Source organism: Protopterus annectens, chromosome 15.part0 (genome assembly GCF_019279795.1).
Source record: "Protopterus annectens isolate FY-2018-M chromosome 15.part0, PAN1.0, whole genome shotgun sequence".
In the NCBI taxonomy this organism is placed as follows: domain Eukaryota; kingdom Metazoa; phylum Chordata; order Ceratodontiformes; family Protopteridae; genus Protopterus; species Protopterus annectens.
This window is the reverse complement of record NC_056749.1, coordinates 28,899,350-28,919,710: the sequence shown is the minus strand read 5'-3', so window position 1 is coordinate 28,919,710 and position 20,361 is coordinate 28,899,350. Positions and strand designations below refer to the sequence as shown.

The following is a 20,361-nucleotide window of genomic DNA, read 5'->3' as shown; positions in this document are numbered from 1 at the left end:
GTAACACATTGCTTTGATGTAATTACAGAATGTTGTAACATTTGTAACACACTGCTTTGGTGTAATTACAGAATGCTGTAACACTTGTAACACACTGCTTTGGTGTAATTACAGAATGCTGTAACACTTGTGACACCCTGCTTTGGTGTAATTACAAAATGCTGTAACACTTGTGACACACTGCTTTGGTGTAATTACAGAATGCTGTAACACTTGTAACACACTGCTTTTGTGTAATTACAGAATGTTGTAAAACCTGTAACACACTGCTTTGGTGTAATTACAGAATGCTGTAACATTTGTAACACACTGCTTTAGTGTAAGTAGAGAATGCTGTAGCACTTGTAACACACTGCTTTGGTGTAATTCCAGAATGCTGTAACACTTGTAACACACTGCTTTGGTGTAATTACAGAATGCTGTAACAGTTGTAACACACTGCTTTGGTGTAATTACAGAATGCTGTAACACTTGTAACACACTGCTTTGGTGTAATTCCAGAATGCTGTAACACTTGTAACACACTGCTTTGGTGTAAGTACAGAATGTTGTAAAACCTGTAACACACTGCTTTGCTGCAATTACAGAATGCCGTAACACTTGTAATACACTGCTTTGGTGTAATTACAGAATGCTGTAACACTTGTAACACTGCTTTGGTGTAATTACATAATGCTGTAACACTTGTAACACACTGCTTTGGTCTAATTACAGAATGCTGTAACACTTGTAACACACTGCTTTGGTGTAATTACAGAATGTTGTAAAACGTGTAACACACTGCTTTGGTGAAATTACAGAATGCTGTAACACTTGTAACACACTGCTTTGTTGTAATTACAGAATGCTGTAATACTTGTAACACACTGCTTTGGTGTAATTACAGAATGCTGTAACACTTGTAGCACACTGCTTTGGTGTAATTCCAGAATGCAGTAACAGTTGTAACACACTGCTTTGGTGTAATTACAGAATGCTGTAACACTTGTAACACACTGATTTGGTGTAATTACATAATGCTGTAACACTTGTAGCATACTGCTTTGGTGTAATTACAGAATACTGTAACACTTGCAACACCCTGCTTTGGTGTAATTACAGAATGCTGTAACACTTGTAACACACTGCTTTGGTGTAATTACAGAATGCTGTAACCCTTGTAATAGACTGCTTTGGTGTAATTACAGAATGCTGTAACACTTGTAACACACTGCTTTGGTGTGATTACAGAATGTTGTAAAACGTGTAACACACTGATTTGGTGTAATTACAGAATGCTGTAACACTTGTAACACACTGCTTTGGTGTAAGTAAAGAATGCTGTAGCACATGTAACACACTGCTTTGGTGTAATTACAGAATGCTGTAACAGGTGTAACACACTGCTTTGGTGCAATTACAGAATGTTGTAACACTTGTAACACACTGCTTTGATGGAATTATAGAATGCTGTAACACTTCTAACAACTGCTTTGGTGTAATTACAGAATGATGTAACACTTGTAGCACATTGCTTTGGTGTAATTACAGAATGCTGTAACACTTGTAACACACTGCTTTGGTGAAATTACAGAATGCTGTAACACTTGTAACACACTGCTTTGGTGTAATTACAGAATGCTGTAACACTTGTAACACACTGCTTTGGTGTAATTACAGAATGTTGTAAAACCTGTAACACACTGCTTTGGTGTAATTACAGAATGCTGTAACAATTGTAACACACTGCTTTGGTGTAAGTAAAGAATACTGTAGCCCTTGTAACACACTGCTTTGGTGTAATTACAGAATGCTGTAACACTTGTAACACACAGCTTTTGTGTAATTACAGAATGCTGTAACACTTGTAACACATTGCTTTGATGTAATTACAGAATGTTGTAATATTTGTAACACACTGCTTTGGTGTAATTACAGAATGCTGTAACACTTGTAACACACTGCTTTGGTGTAATTACAGAATGCTGTAACACTTGTGACACCCTGCTTTGGTGTAATTACAAAATGCTGTAACACTTGTGACACACTGCTTTAGTGTAATTACAGAATGCTGTAACACTTGTAACACACTGCTTTAGTGTAATTACAGAATGTTGTAAAACCTGTAACACACTGCTTTGGTGTAATTACAGAATGCTGTAACATTTGTAACACACTGCTTTAGTGTAAGTAGAGAATGCTGTAGCACTTGTAACACACTGCTTTGGTGTAATTACAGAATGCTGTAACACTTGTAACACACTGCTTTTGTGTAATTACAGAATGCTGTAACACTTGTAGCACACTGCTTTGGTGTAATTACAGAATGCTGTAACACTTGTGACATCCTGCTTTGGTGTAAGTACAGAATGCTGTAGCACTTGTAACACACTGCTTTGGTGTAATTACAGAATGCTGTAACACTTGTAACACACTGCTTTGGTGTAATTACAGAATGCTGTAGCTCACTGCTTTGGTGTAATTACAGAATGTTGTAACATTTGTAGCACACTGCTTTGGTGTAAGTAAAGAATGATGTAGCACTTGTAACACACTGCTTTGGTGTAATTACAGAATGCTGTAACACTTGTAACACACTGCTTTTGTGTAATTACAGAATCCTGTAACACGTAACACACTGCTTTAGTGTGATTACACAGTGTTGTAAAACCTGTAACACACTGCTTTGGTTTAATTACAGAATGCTGTAACACTTGTAACACACTGCGTTGGTGTAATTACATAATGCTGTAACACTTGTAACACACTGCTTTGGTGTAATTACAGAATGCTGTAACACTTGTAACACACTGCTTTGGTGTAATTACAGAATGCTGTAGCTCACTGCTTTGGTGTAATTACAGAATGCTGTAACACTTGTGACACACTGCTTTGGTGTAATTACAGAATGATGTAACACTTGTAACCCACTGCTTTGGTGTAATTACAGAATGCTGTAACACTTGTGACACACTGCTTTGGTGTAATTACAGAATGTTGTAAAACCTGTAACACACTGCTTTGGTGTAATTACAGAATGCTGTAACACTTGTAACACACTGCTTTGGTGTAATTACAGAATGCTGTAACACTTGTGACACACTGCTTTGATGTAATTAGAAAATGCTGTAACACTTGTAACACACTGCTTTGATGTAATTACAAAATGCTGTAACACTTGTAACACACTGCTTTGGTGTAATTACAGAATGCTGTAACACTTGTAACACACTGCTTTGGTGTAATTACAGAATGCTGTAACACTTGTAACACCCTGCTTTGGTGTAATTACAGAATGTTGTAACACTTATAACACCCTGCTTTGATGTTAATTACAGAATGCTGTAACACTTGTAACACACTGCTTTGGTGTAATTACAGAATGCTGTATCACTCGTAACACACTGCTTTGGTGTAATTACAGAATTCTGTAATACTTGTAACACACTGCTTTGGTGTAATTACAGAATGTTGTAAAACCTGTAACACACTGCTTTAGTGTAATTACAGAATGCTGTAACCCTTGTGACACACTGCTTTGGTGTAATTGCAGAATGCTGTAACACTTGTAACACACTGCTTTGGTGTAATTACAGAATGCTGTAACAGTTGTAACATACTGCTTTGATGTAATTACAGAATGTTGTAACAGTTGTAACACACTGCTTTGGTGTAATTACAGAGTGCTGTAACACTTGTAACACACTGCTTTGGTGTAATTACAGAATGCTGTAACACCTGTAACACACTGCTTTGGTGTAATTACAGAATGCTGTAACACTTGCAACACACTGATTTGGTGTAATTACAGAATGCTGTAACACTTGTAACACCCTGCTTTGGTGTAATTACAGAAGGCTGTAACCCTTGTGACACACTGCTTTGGTGTAATTACAGAATGCTGTAACACTTGTAACACACTGCTTTGGTGTAATTACAGAATTCTGTAACACTTGTAACACCCTGCTTTGGTGTAATTACAGAATGCTGTAACACTTGTGACACACTGCTTTGGTGTAATTACAGAATGCTGTAACAGTCGTGACACACTGCTTTGATGTAATTACAGAATGTTGTAACAGTTGTAACACACTGCTTTGGTGTAATTACAGAAGGTTGTCACACTTGTGACACACTGCTTTGGTGTAATTACAGAACGGTGTAGCACTTATAACACCCTTCTTTGGTGTAATTACAGAATGCTGTAACACTTGTGACACACTGCTTTGGTGTAATTACAAAATGCTGTAACACTTGTGACACACTGCTTTGGTGTAATTACAGAATGCTGTAACACTTGTAACACCCTGCTTTGGTGTAATTACAGAATGCTGTAACAATTTTAACACACTGCTTTGGTGTAGTTACAGAATGCCGTAACACTTGTAACACCCTGCTTTGGTGTAATTACAGAATGCTGTAACACTTGTGACACACTGCTTTGGTGTAATTACAGAATGCTGTAACAGTTGTGACACACTGCTTTGATGTAATTACAGAATGTTGTAACAGTTGTAACACACTGCTTTGGTATAATTACAGAAGGTTGTCACACTTGTGACACACTGCTTTGGTGTAATTACAGAACGGTGTAGCACTTATAACACCCTTCTTTGGTGTAATTTCAGAATGCTGTAACACTTGTGACACACTGCTTTGGTGTAATTACAAAATGCTGTAACACTTGTGACACACTGCTTTGGTGTAATTACAGAATGCTGTAACACTTGTAACACCCTGCTTTGGTGCAATTACAGAATGCTGTAACAATTTTAACACACTGCTTTGGTGTAGTTACAGAATGCCGTAACACTTGTAACACCCTGCTTTGGTGTAATTACAGAATGCTGTAATACTTGTAACACCCTGCTTTGTTGTAATTACAGAATGCTGTAACACTTATGACACACTGCTTTGGTGTAATTACAGAATGCTGTAACACTTGTAACACCCTGCTTTGGTGTAATTACAGAATGCTGTAACAGTTGTGAAACACTGCTTTGGTGTAATTACAGAATGCTGTAACACTTGTAACACACTGCTTTGGTGTAATTGCAGAATGTTGTAACACTTCTAACACCCTGCTTTGGTGTAATTACAGAATGCTGTAATACTTGTAACACCCTGCTTTGGTGTAATTACAGAATGCTGTAACAGTTGCGACACACTGCTTTAGTGTAATTACAGAATGCTGTAACACTTGTAACACACTGCTTTGATGTAATTACAGAATACTGTAACACTTGTAACACACTGCTTTGGTGTAATTACAGAATGCTGTAACAGTTGTAACACACTGCTTTGGTGTAATTACAGAATGTTATAACACTTGTAACACCCTGCTTTGGTGTAATTACAGAATGCTGTAATACTTGTAACACCCTGCTTTGGTGTAATTACAGAATGCTGTAATAGTTGTGACACACTGCTTTGATGTAATTACAGAATGCTGTAACACTTGTAACACCCTGCTTTGGTGTAATTACAGAAGGCTGTAACACTTGTAACACACTGCTTTGATGTAATTACAGAATACTGTAACACTTGTAACACACTGCTTTGGTGTAATTATAGAACAGGGTAACACACTGTTTTGATGTAATTACAGAATGTTGTAACAGTTGTAACACACTGCTTTGGTGTAATTACAGAATGGTGTAACACACTGCTTTGGTGTAATTACAGAATGCTGTAACACTTGTAACACCCTGCTTTGGTGTAATTACAGAATGCTGTAACACTTGTGACACACTGCTTTGGTGTCATTACAGAATGCTGTAACACTTGTAACACACTGTTTTGGTGTCATTACAGAATGCTGTAACACTTGTGACACACTGCTTTGGTGTAATTACAGAATGCTGTAACACTTGTAACACCCTGCTTTGGTGTAATTACAGAATGCTGTAACAATTTTAACACACTGCTTAGGTGTAATTACAGAATGCTGTAACACTTGTAACACCCTGCTTTGGTGTAATTACAGAATGCTGTAACACTTGTGAAACACTGCTTTGATGTAATTACAGAATGCTGTAACACTTGTAACACCCTGCTTTGGTGTAATTACAGAATGCTGTAATACTTGTAACACCCTGCTTTGGTGTAATTACAGAATGCTGTAACAGTTGCGACACACTGCTTTGGTGTAATTACAGAATGCTGTAACACTTGTAACACCCTGCTTTGGTGTCATTACAGAATGCTGTAACACTTGTAACACACTGCTTTGATGTAATTACAGAATACTGTAACACTTGTAACACACTGCTTTGGTGTAATTACAGAATACTGTAACACTTGTAACACACTGCTTTGATGTAATTACAGAATGCTGTAACAGTTGTAACACACTGCTTTGGTGTAATTACAGAATGTTGTAACACTTGTAACACACTGCTTTGGTGTAATTATAGAACAGTGTAACACTGGTAACACACTGTTTTGATGTAATTACAGAATGTTGTAACAGTTGTAACACACTGCTTTGGTGTAATTACAGAATGGTGTAACACACTGCTTTGGTGTAATTACAGAATGCTGTAACACTTGTAACACCCTGCTTTGGTGTAATTACAGAATGCTGTAACACTTGTGACACACTGCTTTGGTGTCATTACAGAATGCTGTAACACTTGTAACACACTGTTTTGGTGTCATTACAGAATGCTGTAACACTTGTGACACACTGCTTTGGTGTAATTACAGAATGCTGTAACACTTGTAACATCCTGCTTTGGTGTAATTACAGAATGCTGTAACAATTTTAACACACTGCTTAGGTGTAATTACAGAATGCTGTAACACTTGTAACACCCTGCTTTGGTGTAATTACAGAATGCTGTAATACTTGTAACACCCTGCTTTGGTGTAATTACAGAAAACTGTAACACTTGTGACACACTGCTTTGGTGTAATTACAGAATGCTATAACACTTGTAACACCCTGCTTTGGTGTAATTACAGAATGCTGTAACACTTGTGAAACACTGCTTTGGTGTAATTACAGAATGCTGTAACACTTGTAACACACTGCTTTGGTGTAATTACAGAATGCTGTAACACTTGTAACACCCTGCTTTGGTGTAATTACCGAATGCTGTAATACTTGTAACACCCTGCTTTGGTGTAATTACAGAATGCTGTAACAGTTGTGACACACTGCTTTGGTGTAATTACAGAATACTGTAACACTTGTAACACCCTGCTTTGGTGTAATTACAGAATGCTGTAACACTTGTAACACACTGCTTTGATGTAATTACAGAATACTGTAACACTTGTTACACACTGCTTTGGTGTAATTACAGAATACTGTAACACTTGCAACACACTGCTTTGATGTAATTACATAATGCTGTAACAGTTGTAACACACTGCTTTGGTGTAATTACAGAATGTTGTAACACTTGTGACACCCTGCTTTGGTGTAATTACATAATGCTGTAATACTTGTTACACCCTGCTTTGGTGTAATTACAGAATGCTATAACAGTTGTGACACACTGCTTTGATGTAATTACAGAATATTGTAACACTTGTAACACCCTGCTTTGGTGTAATTACAGAATGCTGTAACACTTGTAACACACTGCTTTGATGTAATTACAGAATACTGTAACACTTGTAACACACTGCTTTGGTGTAATTACAGAATACTGTGACACTTGTAACACACTGCTTTGATGTAATTACAGAATGTTGTAACAGTTGTAACACACTGCTTTGGTTTAATTACAGAATGGTGTAACACACTGCTTTGGTGTAATTACAGAATGCTGTAACACTTGTAACACCCTGCTTTGGTGTAATTACAGAATGCTGTAACACTTGTGACACACTGCTTTGGTGTCATTACAGAATGCTGTAACACTTGTAACACACTGATTTGGTGTCATTACAGAATGCTGTAGCAATTGTAACACACTGCTTTTGTGTAATTACAGAATACTGTAACACTTGTAACACACTGCTTTGATGTAATTACAGAATGTTGTAACAGTTGTAACACACTGCTTTGGTGTATTTACAGAATGATGTAAAACTTTTAACATACAGCTCTCATGTAATTACTCCTAATTATTGCCAAAGTGATCCTTCAAAAGGATGAAAAGCCCACCAAAATTCTTTGCATGTAATTCATTCCTAACTTCTGGATGAAGTTGGAAAGATGGAAAGAGTACTTTGAGGGGCTGATAAATGAAGAGAATGAGAGAGAGAGAAGGTGGGATGATGTAGGGATAGTGAATCAGGAAGTGCAACAGATTAACATGGAGGAAGTAAGGGCAGCTATGAAGAGGATGGAGAATGGAAAGGCTGTTCGTCCAGATGACATACCAGTGGAAGCATGGAGGTGTTTAAGAAAGATGGCAGTGGGATTTTTAACTAGATTGTTTAACAAAATCTTGCAAAGTGAGAGGATGCCTGAGGAGTGGAGAAGAAGCATATTTGTACTGATTTCTTAAGAATAAAGGTGATATGCAGAGCTGTAGTAAGTACAGAGGGATGAATTTGATCAGCCACAGCATGAAGTTATGGGAACGAGTAGTTAAAGCTAGGTTAAGAAGGGATGTGATGATTAGTGATCAGCAGTATGGTTTCATGCCAGGAAAGAGCACTACAGATTTGATGTTTGCTCTGAGAGTGTTGATGGAGAAGTATAGAGAAGGTCAGTTGTGTCTTTCTGGACTTAGAGAAAGCACATGGCAGGGTGCCTAGAGAGGAGTTGTGGTGTTGTATGAGGAATTCTGGAGTGGTAGAGAAGTATGTAAGAGTGGTACAGGATATGTACGAGGGTAGTGTGACAGAGGTTAGGTCTGCAGTGGGAGTGACGGATGCATTTAAAGTGGAGGTGGGATTACATCAAGGATCAGTTCTGAGCCCTTTCTTATTTGTAATGGTGATGGACAGGTTGACGAGATCAGACAGGAGGTGCCATGGACTATGATGTTTGCGGATGACATTGTGATTTGTAGTGGGAGTAGGGAACAGTTTGAGGAGACACTGGAGAGGTGGAGATATGCTCTAGAGAGAAGAGGAATGAAGGCCAGCAGGACTAGGACAGAAAGTATGTGTATGAATGAGAGTGAGGACAGAGGAATGGAGAGGATGCAGGGAGTGGAGTTGGCAAAGGTGGATGAGTTTAAATACTTGAGAGTAACAGTTCAGAATAATGGTGAGTGTGGAAGAGAGGTGAAGAAGAAAATGCAGGCAGGGTGGAGGGGGTTGAGAAGAGTGTCAGGAATGATTTGTGACAGATAGATATCAGTAAGAGTGAAAGGGAAGGTCTACAAGATGGTAGTGAGACCAACTATGTTTTAAGGGTTGGAAACAGTGACATGTCTGAAAATACAGCTGGAGATGGCAGAGTTAAAGATATTAAGATTTGTATTGGGTGTGATGAGGATAGACAGGATTAGAAACTATTATTTTAGAGGGTCAGCTCAGGTTGGACAGTTTGGAGACAAAGCCAGAGAGGTGAGATTTCTTTGGTTTGGACATGTGCTGAGGAGGGATGCTGGGTATATTGGGAAAAGGATGCTAAGGATGGACCTGCCAGGTAAGAGGAAAAGAGGAAGGCCTAAGGTAAGGTTTATGGATGTGGTGAGAGAGGACATGCAAGATGCAGAGGACAAGTTTAAATGGAAACAGATGATCTGCTGTGATGACCCATAATGGGAAAAGCTGAAAGAAGAAGAAGATTATTCCTAACTTCTGGAAAACACTCTGTCACACCATCCTGGGAGGGTGGGTTGTGATGTAAGTGTCTCCTACAATGATCTCTAGTGGAGGCCTGATATGCAGTGCTCTGTAGTTACTACAGCTCTGCACATCAGCCTTATTCTTAGAAATCAGTACCAATATACTTCTCCACTCCTTAGGCATCCTCTCACTTTCCGAGATTTTGTTAATCGATCTGATCTGTCACAACAACCACCTGCATGTCCCCTCTCACTTCCTCAGGTTTTACACTTTAACCAACTAACCCTTGCACACAAAATTCTCTACCAACCTGATAAAACTCCTGATCTCCAAAATATTGTACACCCCTACACAAGTGCTCGTTGTCTCCGCTCCAGTAACCTACACCTTTTAGATACTACTAAAGCCATTCTCTGTTCTCTAACTACATTCCTAAAATATGGAATAAGTTTTCAACCCTTATAAACTCAAACAGCTCTATTATTTATTTATGTTATTTATTGACATTTGTTAACCGGGTTTGTCCAGCTGGGCCAGAGATCCATTTTCAGTGGAGACCCGAGGAGAAAAGCTCCAGTTACAGACAGTTTACAATACATAAAAGTTCATTTTACAATACATAAAAATTCAGTTTACAATACATAGAAATTCACAGTGTAAGGTACAAAAATAAGTAAGGTACATCAGATCAGGAGATATATACACAACAGTAGTAGAGACCACACCTTCCACTACACTGCATATCTGGCCTCCACCAGGGATCATTGTAGGAGACACCCACATCACCGCTCACCCTCCCAGGATGGCATCACCAATTCTGTCCTACTCCTCTGTCAATCACTTGAGCTGCAAATCAAACCCAAGTCACCTGGGCTGCAGTCAGGGCTTTATCCATTTGCACCACCAGAGAGCCGGAGTCACACAGTTAAGCAGGTGAAGGCTGATGGAATCAAACCATGAGCTTGTAGGAATCGGCTTGTTTAACAGCTCATAGCCTTAATGTTCTGCAGCAACTGTCCAAAATCCATTAGACTGGGAAATTGTTCCAGTTACCATATTCCCTAAAAGTAGTCACACAAAAAGCCCAGATGATTTTAGATTAATAACTGCAACTATAAGTTAAAATATTAGTATGAGTAGCTTATAATTAAATGATTGAATATATCAATAAAATGGCTTACTAAACATGATTTTAAATAGGGCTATGGTATTTGACAGTACTGTTTTATAATATTACTGACTTTTTTTACTCTCAAATAGTTAAAAGACTGATTACAGGTACCATGTTTAAAGACTTAAAGTAAATATATGACTTTTTAGACCATACACTTCTGTTCAGACATTTACGTAGCCTTGTATTCACTCAAAGATCAGTTTGAATAGTTCAGCAATTACATTAGCCAAAAATGCCTAGCAGTTCATCTGTCCAATAATAGCTCCTGTACAAGGAATATAATCATGGGTGCATTAGCGGGATCACGTCTAAGTCAAAAGACTTATCTTTGTTTTCATAAGTCTGCTAACTGGCTTTAGTATAATACTTTTTGGTAATGATATTCTCCTACTCAGATCAGATAAATAACAAATTTCATACAACCGTACCTGGAAAATGATTGCCACAAAATGTGTTATAGGCTTACAAACAATCTGTTTACATTTAGTAGCACAAAAACAAACTTTCCTGTACTTTGGAACTATGCAATTTCTGATAGTAGTTCATTTGAATTTAAAGGCTTACATGGAAACTCAGTCATTCACACAGAAGCTTGCTAGTGCTTAACATCTCTTTGGGCTCACCATGTATCTTTACTTTCACAATGAAATTAAAGTCCACAAAGTATACTTAATAAACTGCAACTGCTATAAACTTTCAAACTATTTTCCACTGAAGCACATACATCTGTAACCTGAAAAATCCAAGTTTACAAACTATAACATGGATTACCATTAACCAGTGTCATCACAGGTTTCAAACTACTATCTCAGAAATGTGGAAATTGGAAAACTACATCTCACAATACAAGTTTTGGCAACATGGTTTTAAATGTTACTGTGCGTGGACACGTTTAATGTTTAATATTTATTTATTCAAATTAATGTATATTTTCGTTGTTTTTTATTGGATATTGATGTGATTGGCTGTGTATTTAATGTTTGATGTGGTTGATTTTTACTTACTCTTATGATGCCATGTGTAATGGTGAAAGCGCTTAGTAAGTGAAGTTGTTTTGGAATAAATTCTTGCCTAGTGCTCTGGACGTGGTTCTTTTTTGTTTTTAAAACATCTTATATTGTAGAACAGATTAAGAGGAAACGCATAGCCACAGTAAAAACAGTACGGTTTATTGAAGTACTCACAATACAACACTGTACAAGTCCAAATTAAAAACGGTTTAGCGCTTTCACCTAACTAGTAGGCTTCATCAGAACCAGAGAACATTTTCTGTTGGCAATTTTACTCACTGTTTAAATAACTTTTTTGGCGCGAAAGAAAAGTCACTACTACTGATTTAAAGCTATATACAACACATAAAACCATACTACAAATGAAGGTGTATGACACTAGTTAAATCGTTGTTGACTGTAAAACAACAAATATACCTAAAACTAGTCTACTATATAAACAATTAAATGAATAAAAATCCTTATAAACACAATGAATAATATGACATTTAAATGTAATGTATTCCTGTCCTATGTTAGCTTTTGAATCACAACCATACAAAATCACTATTGTATACAGTCAATCAACTCAAAATAATCAGAAAAACAATAGTAATAGTCAAATATGGTGTGTACAAATGATGTAAACTTTTCGAATTATTATAAATAATACTTTTAAAAACAATAAATATTAATTGAGATATTTTTGTGAATGTCTAAAAGTTCATATAAAATAAAAATAAAAATTCTATACAAAATCATCCAATGATGGATGTGTCGTAATTCAATGATAGGTACAATACTACTGACTAAGAAATTAGCTCATAAATAACTCATAAATAATTGTCCATGTGCCAACTAAATAATCCTTATACATTAAAATGCAATTGTAAAATAACTATTGAAATAAAATAAAATAATTATTAACCTTTGCTCATTTTGAATAAATACTTCCTAAAAAATACTTCATAACAAATGTTTCATGTTAACTTACTGTATAAGAACATTTATTGAAAACATTATTAAAAACTGTGGTACTAAATCTTATAAATGGAATGATTTGGTACTTTTATGATAAGAAATTTTCTGTTAACTGGTTAACAAGGGTTTCACCGCAATAGTGTCATTTAATCCAGGTTCTGTGGCTGAATCAGTAAATAATTGCCACCATATTTCCTTAAAACTTAAACTTTCTTTTATGTCCCCCCCCTCTCATTTTATTTGATGTGTTCTACTATTCCAAATTTGAAACTGTGGTTGTCACCTTCCTTGTCAACATGTCTGTAGAGGACATTATTCTTATCTTTTTTTCTAATACAGTAGGTATGATCGTAAATCCACTTTTTCAATGCCCTCTGCGTTTTTCCTATATAATATGCTGTGCATGTTTGACATTTAGCCAAATATATAACATATGATGAATTACAATTTCCATTAGCTAACCTAACTGTAGTGTTGTTGATGTTACTCAAATTTATCTCCGGTTGCCCCATAATAAATTTACATTGTTTACAGTTGCCACATTTTTTAGTGTATGATGAAGTTTGTTGGTCACCCTTGGATGTAATGTAGAACACTTACTGACAGTTCAACAAGGAATTTCACAGCAAGGCTAAAATAGGTTTATATGTATAAAATGTTCTTTTGGTGAATTGAAACGATTCAGTATTATTTACCATGGATATTTCTTAAAAATATTCACAATGAATGTGTGATGCTCTTTCAGTGTTGAGCGATGTGGGACATGGAATTTTTAAGACTCACTATGAGGAACATAATATGAGGTACTGTTGAGAATATGGCTGTCATTTCCTCACGTAACAGACAACTACATGAAACAAGTCTAAACAAAATCTGTCGATTCATAACCCCTATTGGACATAGACAACACCAATGACAAATGAAACAAAAAGCAAACTGATTGTCACTAATGTAAATGCAAACATATCTTTTTTCTACCCTTCCTTTTAAACAAATACATATAAACGTCTGGCCCCATCCACTTAATAAACTAAACTGTGATATATCTCACTACCTACATAGACCCCAAAACTCAAGATAATTTAGTTTAATGAGAACATCTTTCACCCCTGCAGAAACAGAGAGCCCCTTCTATAAACTATGCTAAAAGCAAGCTTATTTGTCTACCAACTGAGCTCCAATGCAAATGTTTCAATTTCAGTCCAAAGGCTATGAAATTAATTTTTAAAAGCATATTGAGGCAGGTATAGAATAACAAATGTGTTACAACCTGAAGGTTAAAGATAGATTTACTAAAGAAAGAAAGGCATGTGATTTTCTTTTCAAACTAAAATCATTGTAAGTATCATTCATTAATGATGAAAAAGTTTGTTCAAATAAATATAAGTATCTAAAATCTCCTTAAACAAATAGTCATGTGTGAGAAGAGTGATTGGATGAGAGGGGGTGCTAAGGGTGGGGGATATTTAATATGTGCACTGTTACTCTGTAGATATGGTTATCGACTGAAATCACTTGCTGTATATATCTCATTTAAGAAAGAGATGTCTGACAGAGCTTTTTAATATAATTTTTAGGAACTTCTACAGATTTACACATTTCTGCATGGCATCACTTCCCAACTATTCAGTATTTTGAATGCACTTGAGAACATACAGATGCTTCAAGAAGCAAGCACTGCCCAGGTAAAAACTCTACATCCTGAAAGTGTTGGTTATAAGAAGGCAAAAGGTTGAGTTGTTTTTGCAGAAAAATGTTACTGATGCAAAGTTTTTTTTTTTATATAGGAATACATTGGTTATGTTTATCATAGGATCATAGGAAGTTACTATGCATTTGGCCCTAAGGCTCTTATAACCTGGCCAAGAGTTTAGTTCTTGTATAGACAACTCAGGACCCAAAGTCCCTGTCCAGGAGGGACACAGGTGGAATCCCAGGGGTGTATTTTTTGTTTCCCATCCAGTTATCCAGGTTGCACTTAAAAAGGGGTAAAGAGGTACTCTGCTTGATGTGGAGAGGGAGTCTGTTTCACAGATGGGGAGTCTCTGGGACACAAATCTGTCCCACCAACAAGTTCTAGTGATATCACAGACCAGGTTGAGGTCATGCATACAGGTTACTCGAGTGGATCGTCATTTGCGTATATGCAGCAGTCCCATCAAAGTGGGGTCTGAGATTGCTTTGTATGCCAGACAGAAGTCACCTCTGAGGAGTCTGTATGAAACTGAGCAGAGGGTCAGGACTTTTAGCTTAATCTGTGTAGGGTAGATGTTTTGAGGCTCTGGATTCTCCTGGTGAGGAACCTCTGTGGTCTCCGTAGCTGCTGCACATGCTTTGCAAGGTACATGACAAAGGGGGCATTGTACTCAGTAATTGGCCTTATTAGGGGAAGAATACAGGGATGTTATGATCTCTTTGTCCCTGGATGAGATACCCTTACTTATGAGGTGGGCCATGTAGAAAGCTTGGAAGCAACATGGTGGTCAGAAGTTAGGTTGCTATCAACCTGGGTGCCCAAATCCCTCACTACTGATTGTGTACTTAGGATGTTGTTATTAATGTGATAATATGTGGAGACATCACTCTCCCCAAAGGGGGTGATGATGCACTTTTTGCCATTCAGCTTAAGGCCATGTTTCTGGCACCAGTCATTTATTTGGGTGAGACCCTCTTGGATAACGTCCACATCACTTGGGGAATTGATAACCGCGCCTTGCTAGTAGTCATCTGCAAACCTGGTCAGCCATAGCACACTGGTTTTGGCCTGCACCTCAGAAAAATATATCCTGAATAACAGAGGCCCCAGGACTGATCCCTGGGGTATGCCGCTCGTTGCAGGTTACTACTGCTATTTTGATTAGGTGGGTTCTATTAGTAAGCCAGTTTGATACCCATCTGGTAGCATATGGATTGATGCCTTGTTGAGAGAGTTTATCTATTATGCCCAAGTGGGGAATAGTGTTGAAGGCTTTTGCCAGGTCAAGGTAGGTGGTGTGCACCATCTTCTCCTCGTCCACGGCTTTGGTGACTGTCTCAAAGATGTCAGCCAGATTTAACAGACATAACCTCCCCTTGACAAAGCCAAACTGGGTGGGGTCGAGTGTTTGGAGGTTGCCAGAGTCCATGTTAGTGAGGTCCATGGTAATCCATTCCATGCCCTTGCAGAGCAGGCTAGTTAGGCTGATGGGTCTGTAATTTCCCGGATTGGTGGACGTTCCACCTTTGTGTAAAGGGATGACAGTGGCTGTCATCCACTCGGCTGGGGCAAAGCTGGTACTCAGGCTTTGATTGAATTGGGTGCCTAATGGTGCCTGCAAGTTCCTGCCTGAGTTCATGTAGAATGCAGCCTGGGATGTTATCTGGTCCCATGGAGGCTGCACTTTTTGCCTTTGAGAGGGCAGTGATGATTTGTTCCCTAGTGATAAGGGGTGGGGGTGGGTACTGAGAGTGTCTTGATTTACTGATGGGGAGACAGAGGGGTGAAGTTTTCATTGAATATGTCAGCCAGTAGATTGGTTATAGCTACAGCATTTGTGTATGTGGTAACCTTGACCACCAGTTCTGAACAGATCTGGGTGCTTCCTTTGAGACTCTGTGAACATATGTGAAGAAGGCTTTATGACTGTCTGTAGTAGCTGTGGCCAATTTGGACTTGAAGTTTGCTTTAGAGGATTTCACTAGTGATCTTATCTGCCTGTTCAGGCTAAGAAGAGATTGCTTCCAATTGGGCACCTGCTCCTTCTTGGTCTTGGACAACAATTTTTTCCTTTTGTTATAGAGTTTATTTATTGCAGATGTACACCAGACAGGTTTACTCTTTCTTGTGGAGGATGATTTTGTCCTGTTGGGTTTTCCTGATTCCTTGCATCTATATAAATGCTCGTATAGTACATTGGTGTAGATTTGGACACTGGTGCCAGTTCCTACAGAGGGAGAATGGGCTGTGAAGCTGTTTATACCATCCCTCAGGAGGTTGTAATCAGCTTTGGAGAAGTTTTTTGTTTGACCCTCGCTAGAAGGGGGTCAAGGGAGATGGTGACTTTGAAAGTGACTGCTTTATAGTTGGATCTTACCAGGGACGATGATATTGTAGGGGTGTTGCAGTGGTTACTCATGTTGGTTAATACCAAGTCCAAAATATTATCACCTCTTGTGGAGGTATCAGCTAGCTGTTCCAAGGCATTTGTACTGATAAAAATTGAGGAATCTCTGGGCATTTGTGTTCTGGCACGAGCAGTTTTTCCAGTCTATGGTTCTGTAATTAAAACCGCCCAGGATCAGGGTAAAGGGTTGGCTCTTGATAGATTCAAAGAGGTCCAGATAGATAGAGTGAGCATCTTGAGTCAGATTTGGGGGCCTGTAGCTAGCTGTGATTTGAATAGGCATCTTTGCAATGGTTAACTGCACCTGGAATGTCTGCTGTGCATCATATGTTTGTCTGGAGGTGTGTATGTCTTTAATATATATTGAAACTCCACCTCATTTGGCTATACTACCCACAGTTTGGGGTCTGAATGTATGATAGGATGAATAACCAAGTATGGCTGGGGTGCTCTCTGCAGCTTTGAACCAGGTTTTTGTGACTGCACAAATGTCAGCATCTTTGAGGGTTAAGAATGCTTGCAATATGTGCAGTTCCCTGTTTAGACTCCTAGCATTTAGTAGCATGGCCTTTAATTTGCATTTTGTTGAAAAGTTTGTGTTGGCAGTATCAACCTCATGACTTTTCCTAAAAAGGCCCTATGGGGCCTTTTTAGGAAAGGGTGTTTGCCAGAAGCCTGAAGCCAAAGTGAGACATATGCAGGCCATCTCTAGCAAAGCGTTGTGGTCTGTTGATCATATCGTCCCCAGGCTGTCAGGTACTGAATCCCCGTGTAATGACACCAGAAACTAAGCCAATTGTTAAAGTCAATCATTTTCTGTTTGTATTGAGGCATAATTCTGGGTGATGGTAGGATGCTGCTTAAGGCTAGGGACATACCTGCCTGGGACACATATTAAATGAGCTCGATCATGTCTCTCTTCATATAGTCCAGAGAGGTAAGTCTCAAGTCATTCACACCAACATGGACTATTACAGAATCATAACAGTACCTGTTGTTGAGAGACTTGAGTGCATGCGTGATATGGCAGATTATGGTCCCTGACAGACAACTAACCGTGACTTTCTCCTTATCCAACCTGGTGAGAGGCACATCTGTGTGTCTCACAATGGAGTCTCCTATGACTAATATGTTGGATTTATGGTTAGGCCTTAGTGGTTGTAAGACACAGGTGTGTGAGTTATGCATGGTATGTGTTGTGGAGGGCTGTGTAGTTCATGTGTATTTTTGCCTCTGAGGTCTCCTTTGTTTGGGTTTGTTTTTGTTGAGGACCTCCACATATGTGGGTGTCTGTTGTGTAATTGTGGGTGGTGTTTGTGGTGTAGTGATTGTGCTAACAACCTTCTCAGTGCTTAGGGTTACCAGACATCTGGCAAAAGGAGGACATGTCCTGCTTTTCTGCTCTGTGTCCTCTATCCAGTGGGCATTGCCTAAAAAGGCAAAAATGTCCAGCTTTCAGGTCACATCAGTCAGTGGCAATCACAGTGGGCAGCTCATGTCATAGGATTGTGGGCTGCTGTGGTTGACGGGATTGCAAAGTTAGCACTCTGTCATGTAATAAGTTTCATAGGCTGCTGATTAGTCCTGTTACTCTCATGTTCTCTTCCTGCACTTTCCAACGGCCCAATGCCAACCAAATACTTTATTTTTTTCCTGGCAGGGTCAATCAGTTACTACTGTGTGTGTGAAACTTTACTTTTAAGGGCCGTGGCATTGACTTTTTTTATATGTTATAACCTAGCAGAGCTTAACCAGACACTGGGAGGCAGTGTGTTTGAGGGACTATTGGTTTTCTTTTTTAATACACTGGCAGGGTCAGCCATATGATTCCTGCGGTCTGTGTGTTTATTGGGGCTGTTGATGATGACTTTCTTTCATGCGGACCAGGTGCACTTAGGAAATAAGATACAGCTCACAGGCAAAGTAAATTAAGTAGCAGAAGCAAAGCAAGAAGGCAAAATAAAAAAAAAAACATCAGCATCAAAGATTAGTAGGGTACTAATAATGTTTCTCTGCATTATGTATGTATGCAAGTGGAGGTTATTTTCTGCTATTCTACTATAAGATACTTGAAGTCAAGCATCTAAATTAATACAGATTTTAAATGTGTTTTACTTATTGATGCAATAGAACATGCCTGCTTGTTTTAGTTAAGACTGGTTGAAGATCTTCAGTCTGGCTAGAGCAGCTTAGTTTGAAAGCAGGGCAGAGTAATATTTGATGCTGATGAAAACCAAACAAAAATGGAAGGTTTTGCTTCTATCAAAACTGATCTAGTTATACAGTATCCTTTTTCTGCACTCTTCTATTCCTGCATGAGATTTTGCAGTGCTTTGTTATTACGAAAAAAAAAAAAACAACTCCTGCTGGAATCTTTACTGTGAATCCACAACTATATTAACTTTTAAAAGTTCTGCAGCTGAGTAAGTAGATTTTATCTGCAAGCAAAGCATAAACTGAAGTTAAGAACCAAAAGACTGCACAGTTAAAGGTGCTGAATTTCTCTTGGCCCCATTCTAGTAATTTAAGCATTCATCAGCTTACTGTACATTTTGACTTTGATTAATGATTAAAGATCTGATAAACTCTGCTTAACATATTTATGGCCTGTACGTTTTCAGGTGATCTTTAAAGTTGCGTTCTAGAGTGTAGTGGCAGGATATGTTGCTCTGGATGATATTTCCTTCTCCCCACATCTCTGTGCAAATGAAACAGGTTTCTCAATTTTCTGTATATCTTTTCTTGGTCTTCTGGCATTGGACTTTATAGAAAATTTCAAATTGCAGGTTTGGTAGTGGAATGTTGAAGGTTATGTGTTCATAAACCCTTAATGAGTATTGTAGTTTTTGGTGTGATACACATGCTAAACATAATTCCTTTCAAAATCTTATCACCCTCAATAAAAGATACGCCTCCATGTGAAAAATGCAGTGTAGTGAATTATGAATGCCATTCAGTATAGAATGGTTTTTTATATGCCTTAAACCAAGACCTTCATGGATGTTTCTTACATTTTTCTTTTATCTCTGGAAGTTAATGATATTCATGAGAGAAAAGGGATTATATGGGACTAGGTGTTGAATCATTTAAAGGAAGCTATAAAATGCCCAAAGAAATGGAAGTTCACCTTATCTGCTTCGGATTATGAAACGAGTACTACAACACAAATGATTCCCCAAAACTGGTACCTCTGCTGAGGTCGCCTTGAGATTGTTCCTGATAACTGGTTTTCAGTGAATGCTGCAGTTATCAGTTTTTGTTTTCTTAGCTAGACCCTCTGTAGCACCTTCTAACGTAGCTACTTTAATACTAAAGACTGCCTTTGACTAAAATGCATTCACTAAAGAATCTTTTCAATTTGCATAGGAAGCTGCATTAATACAGCAGGGACTTACGCCACTACATTTGTTTTAGCATCATTAGTATATGTAGA

The 20,361-nt window shown here is 38.1% G+C and overlaps 1 protein-coding gene across 1 annotated transcript in view; it reads left to right on the top strand.

The window, feature by feature from the left end:
* LOC122789780 overlaps positions 1 to 20,361 on the top strand; it is a 728,210-nt gene that overhangs the window by 124,972 nt on the left and 582,877 nt on the right. The window contains exon 5 of the mRNA XM_044057221.1: positions 14,403 to 14,510. Coding sequence (XP_043913156.1) covers positions 14,403 to 14,510 — 108 coding nt within the window. The remainder of the gene's footprint in view (positions 1 to 14,402; positions 14,511 to 20,361) is intronic.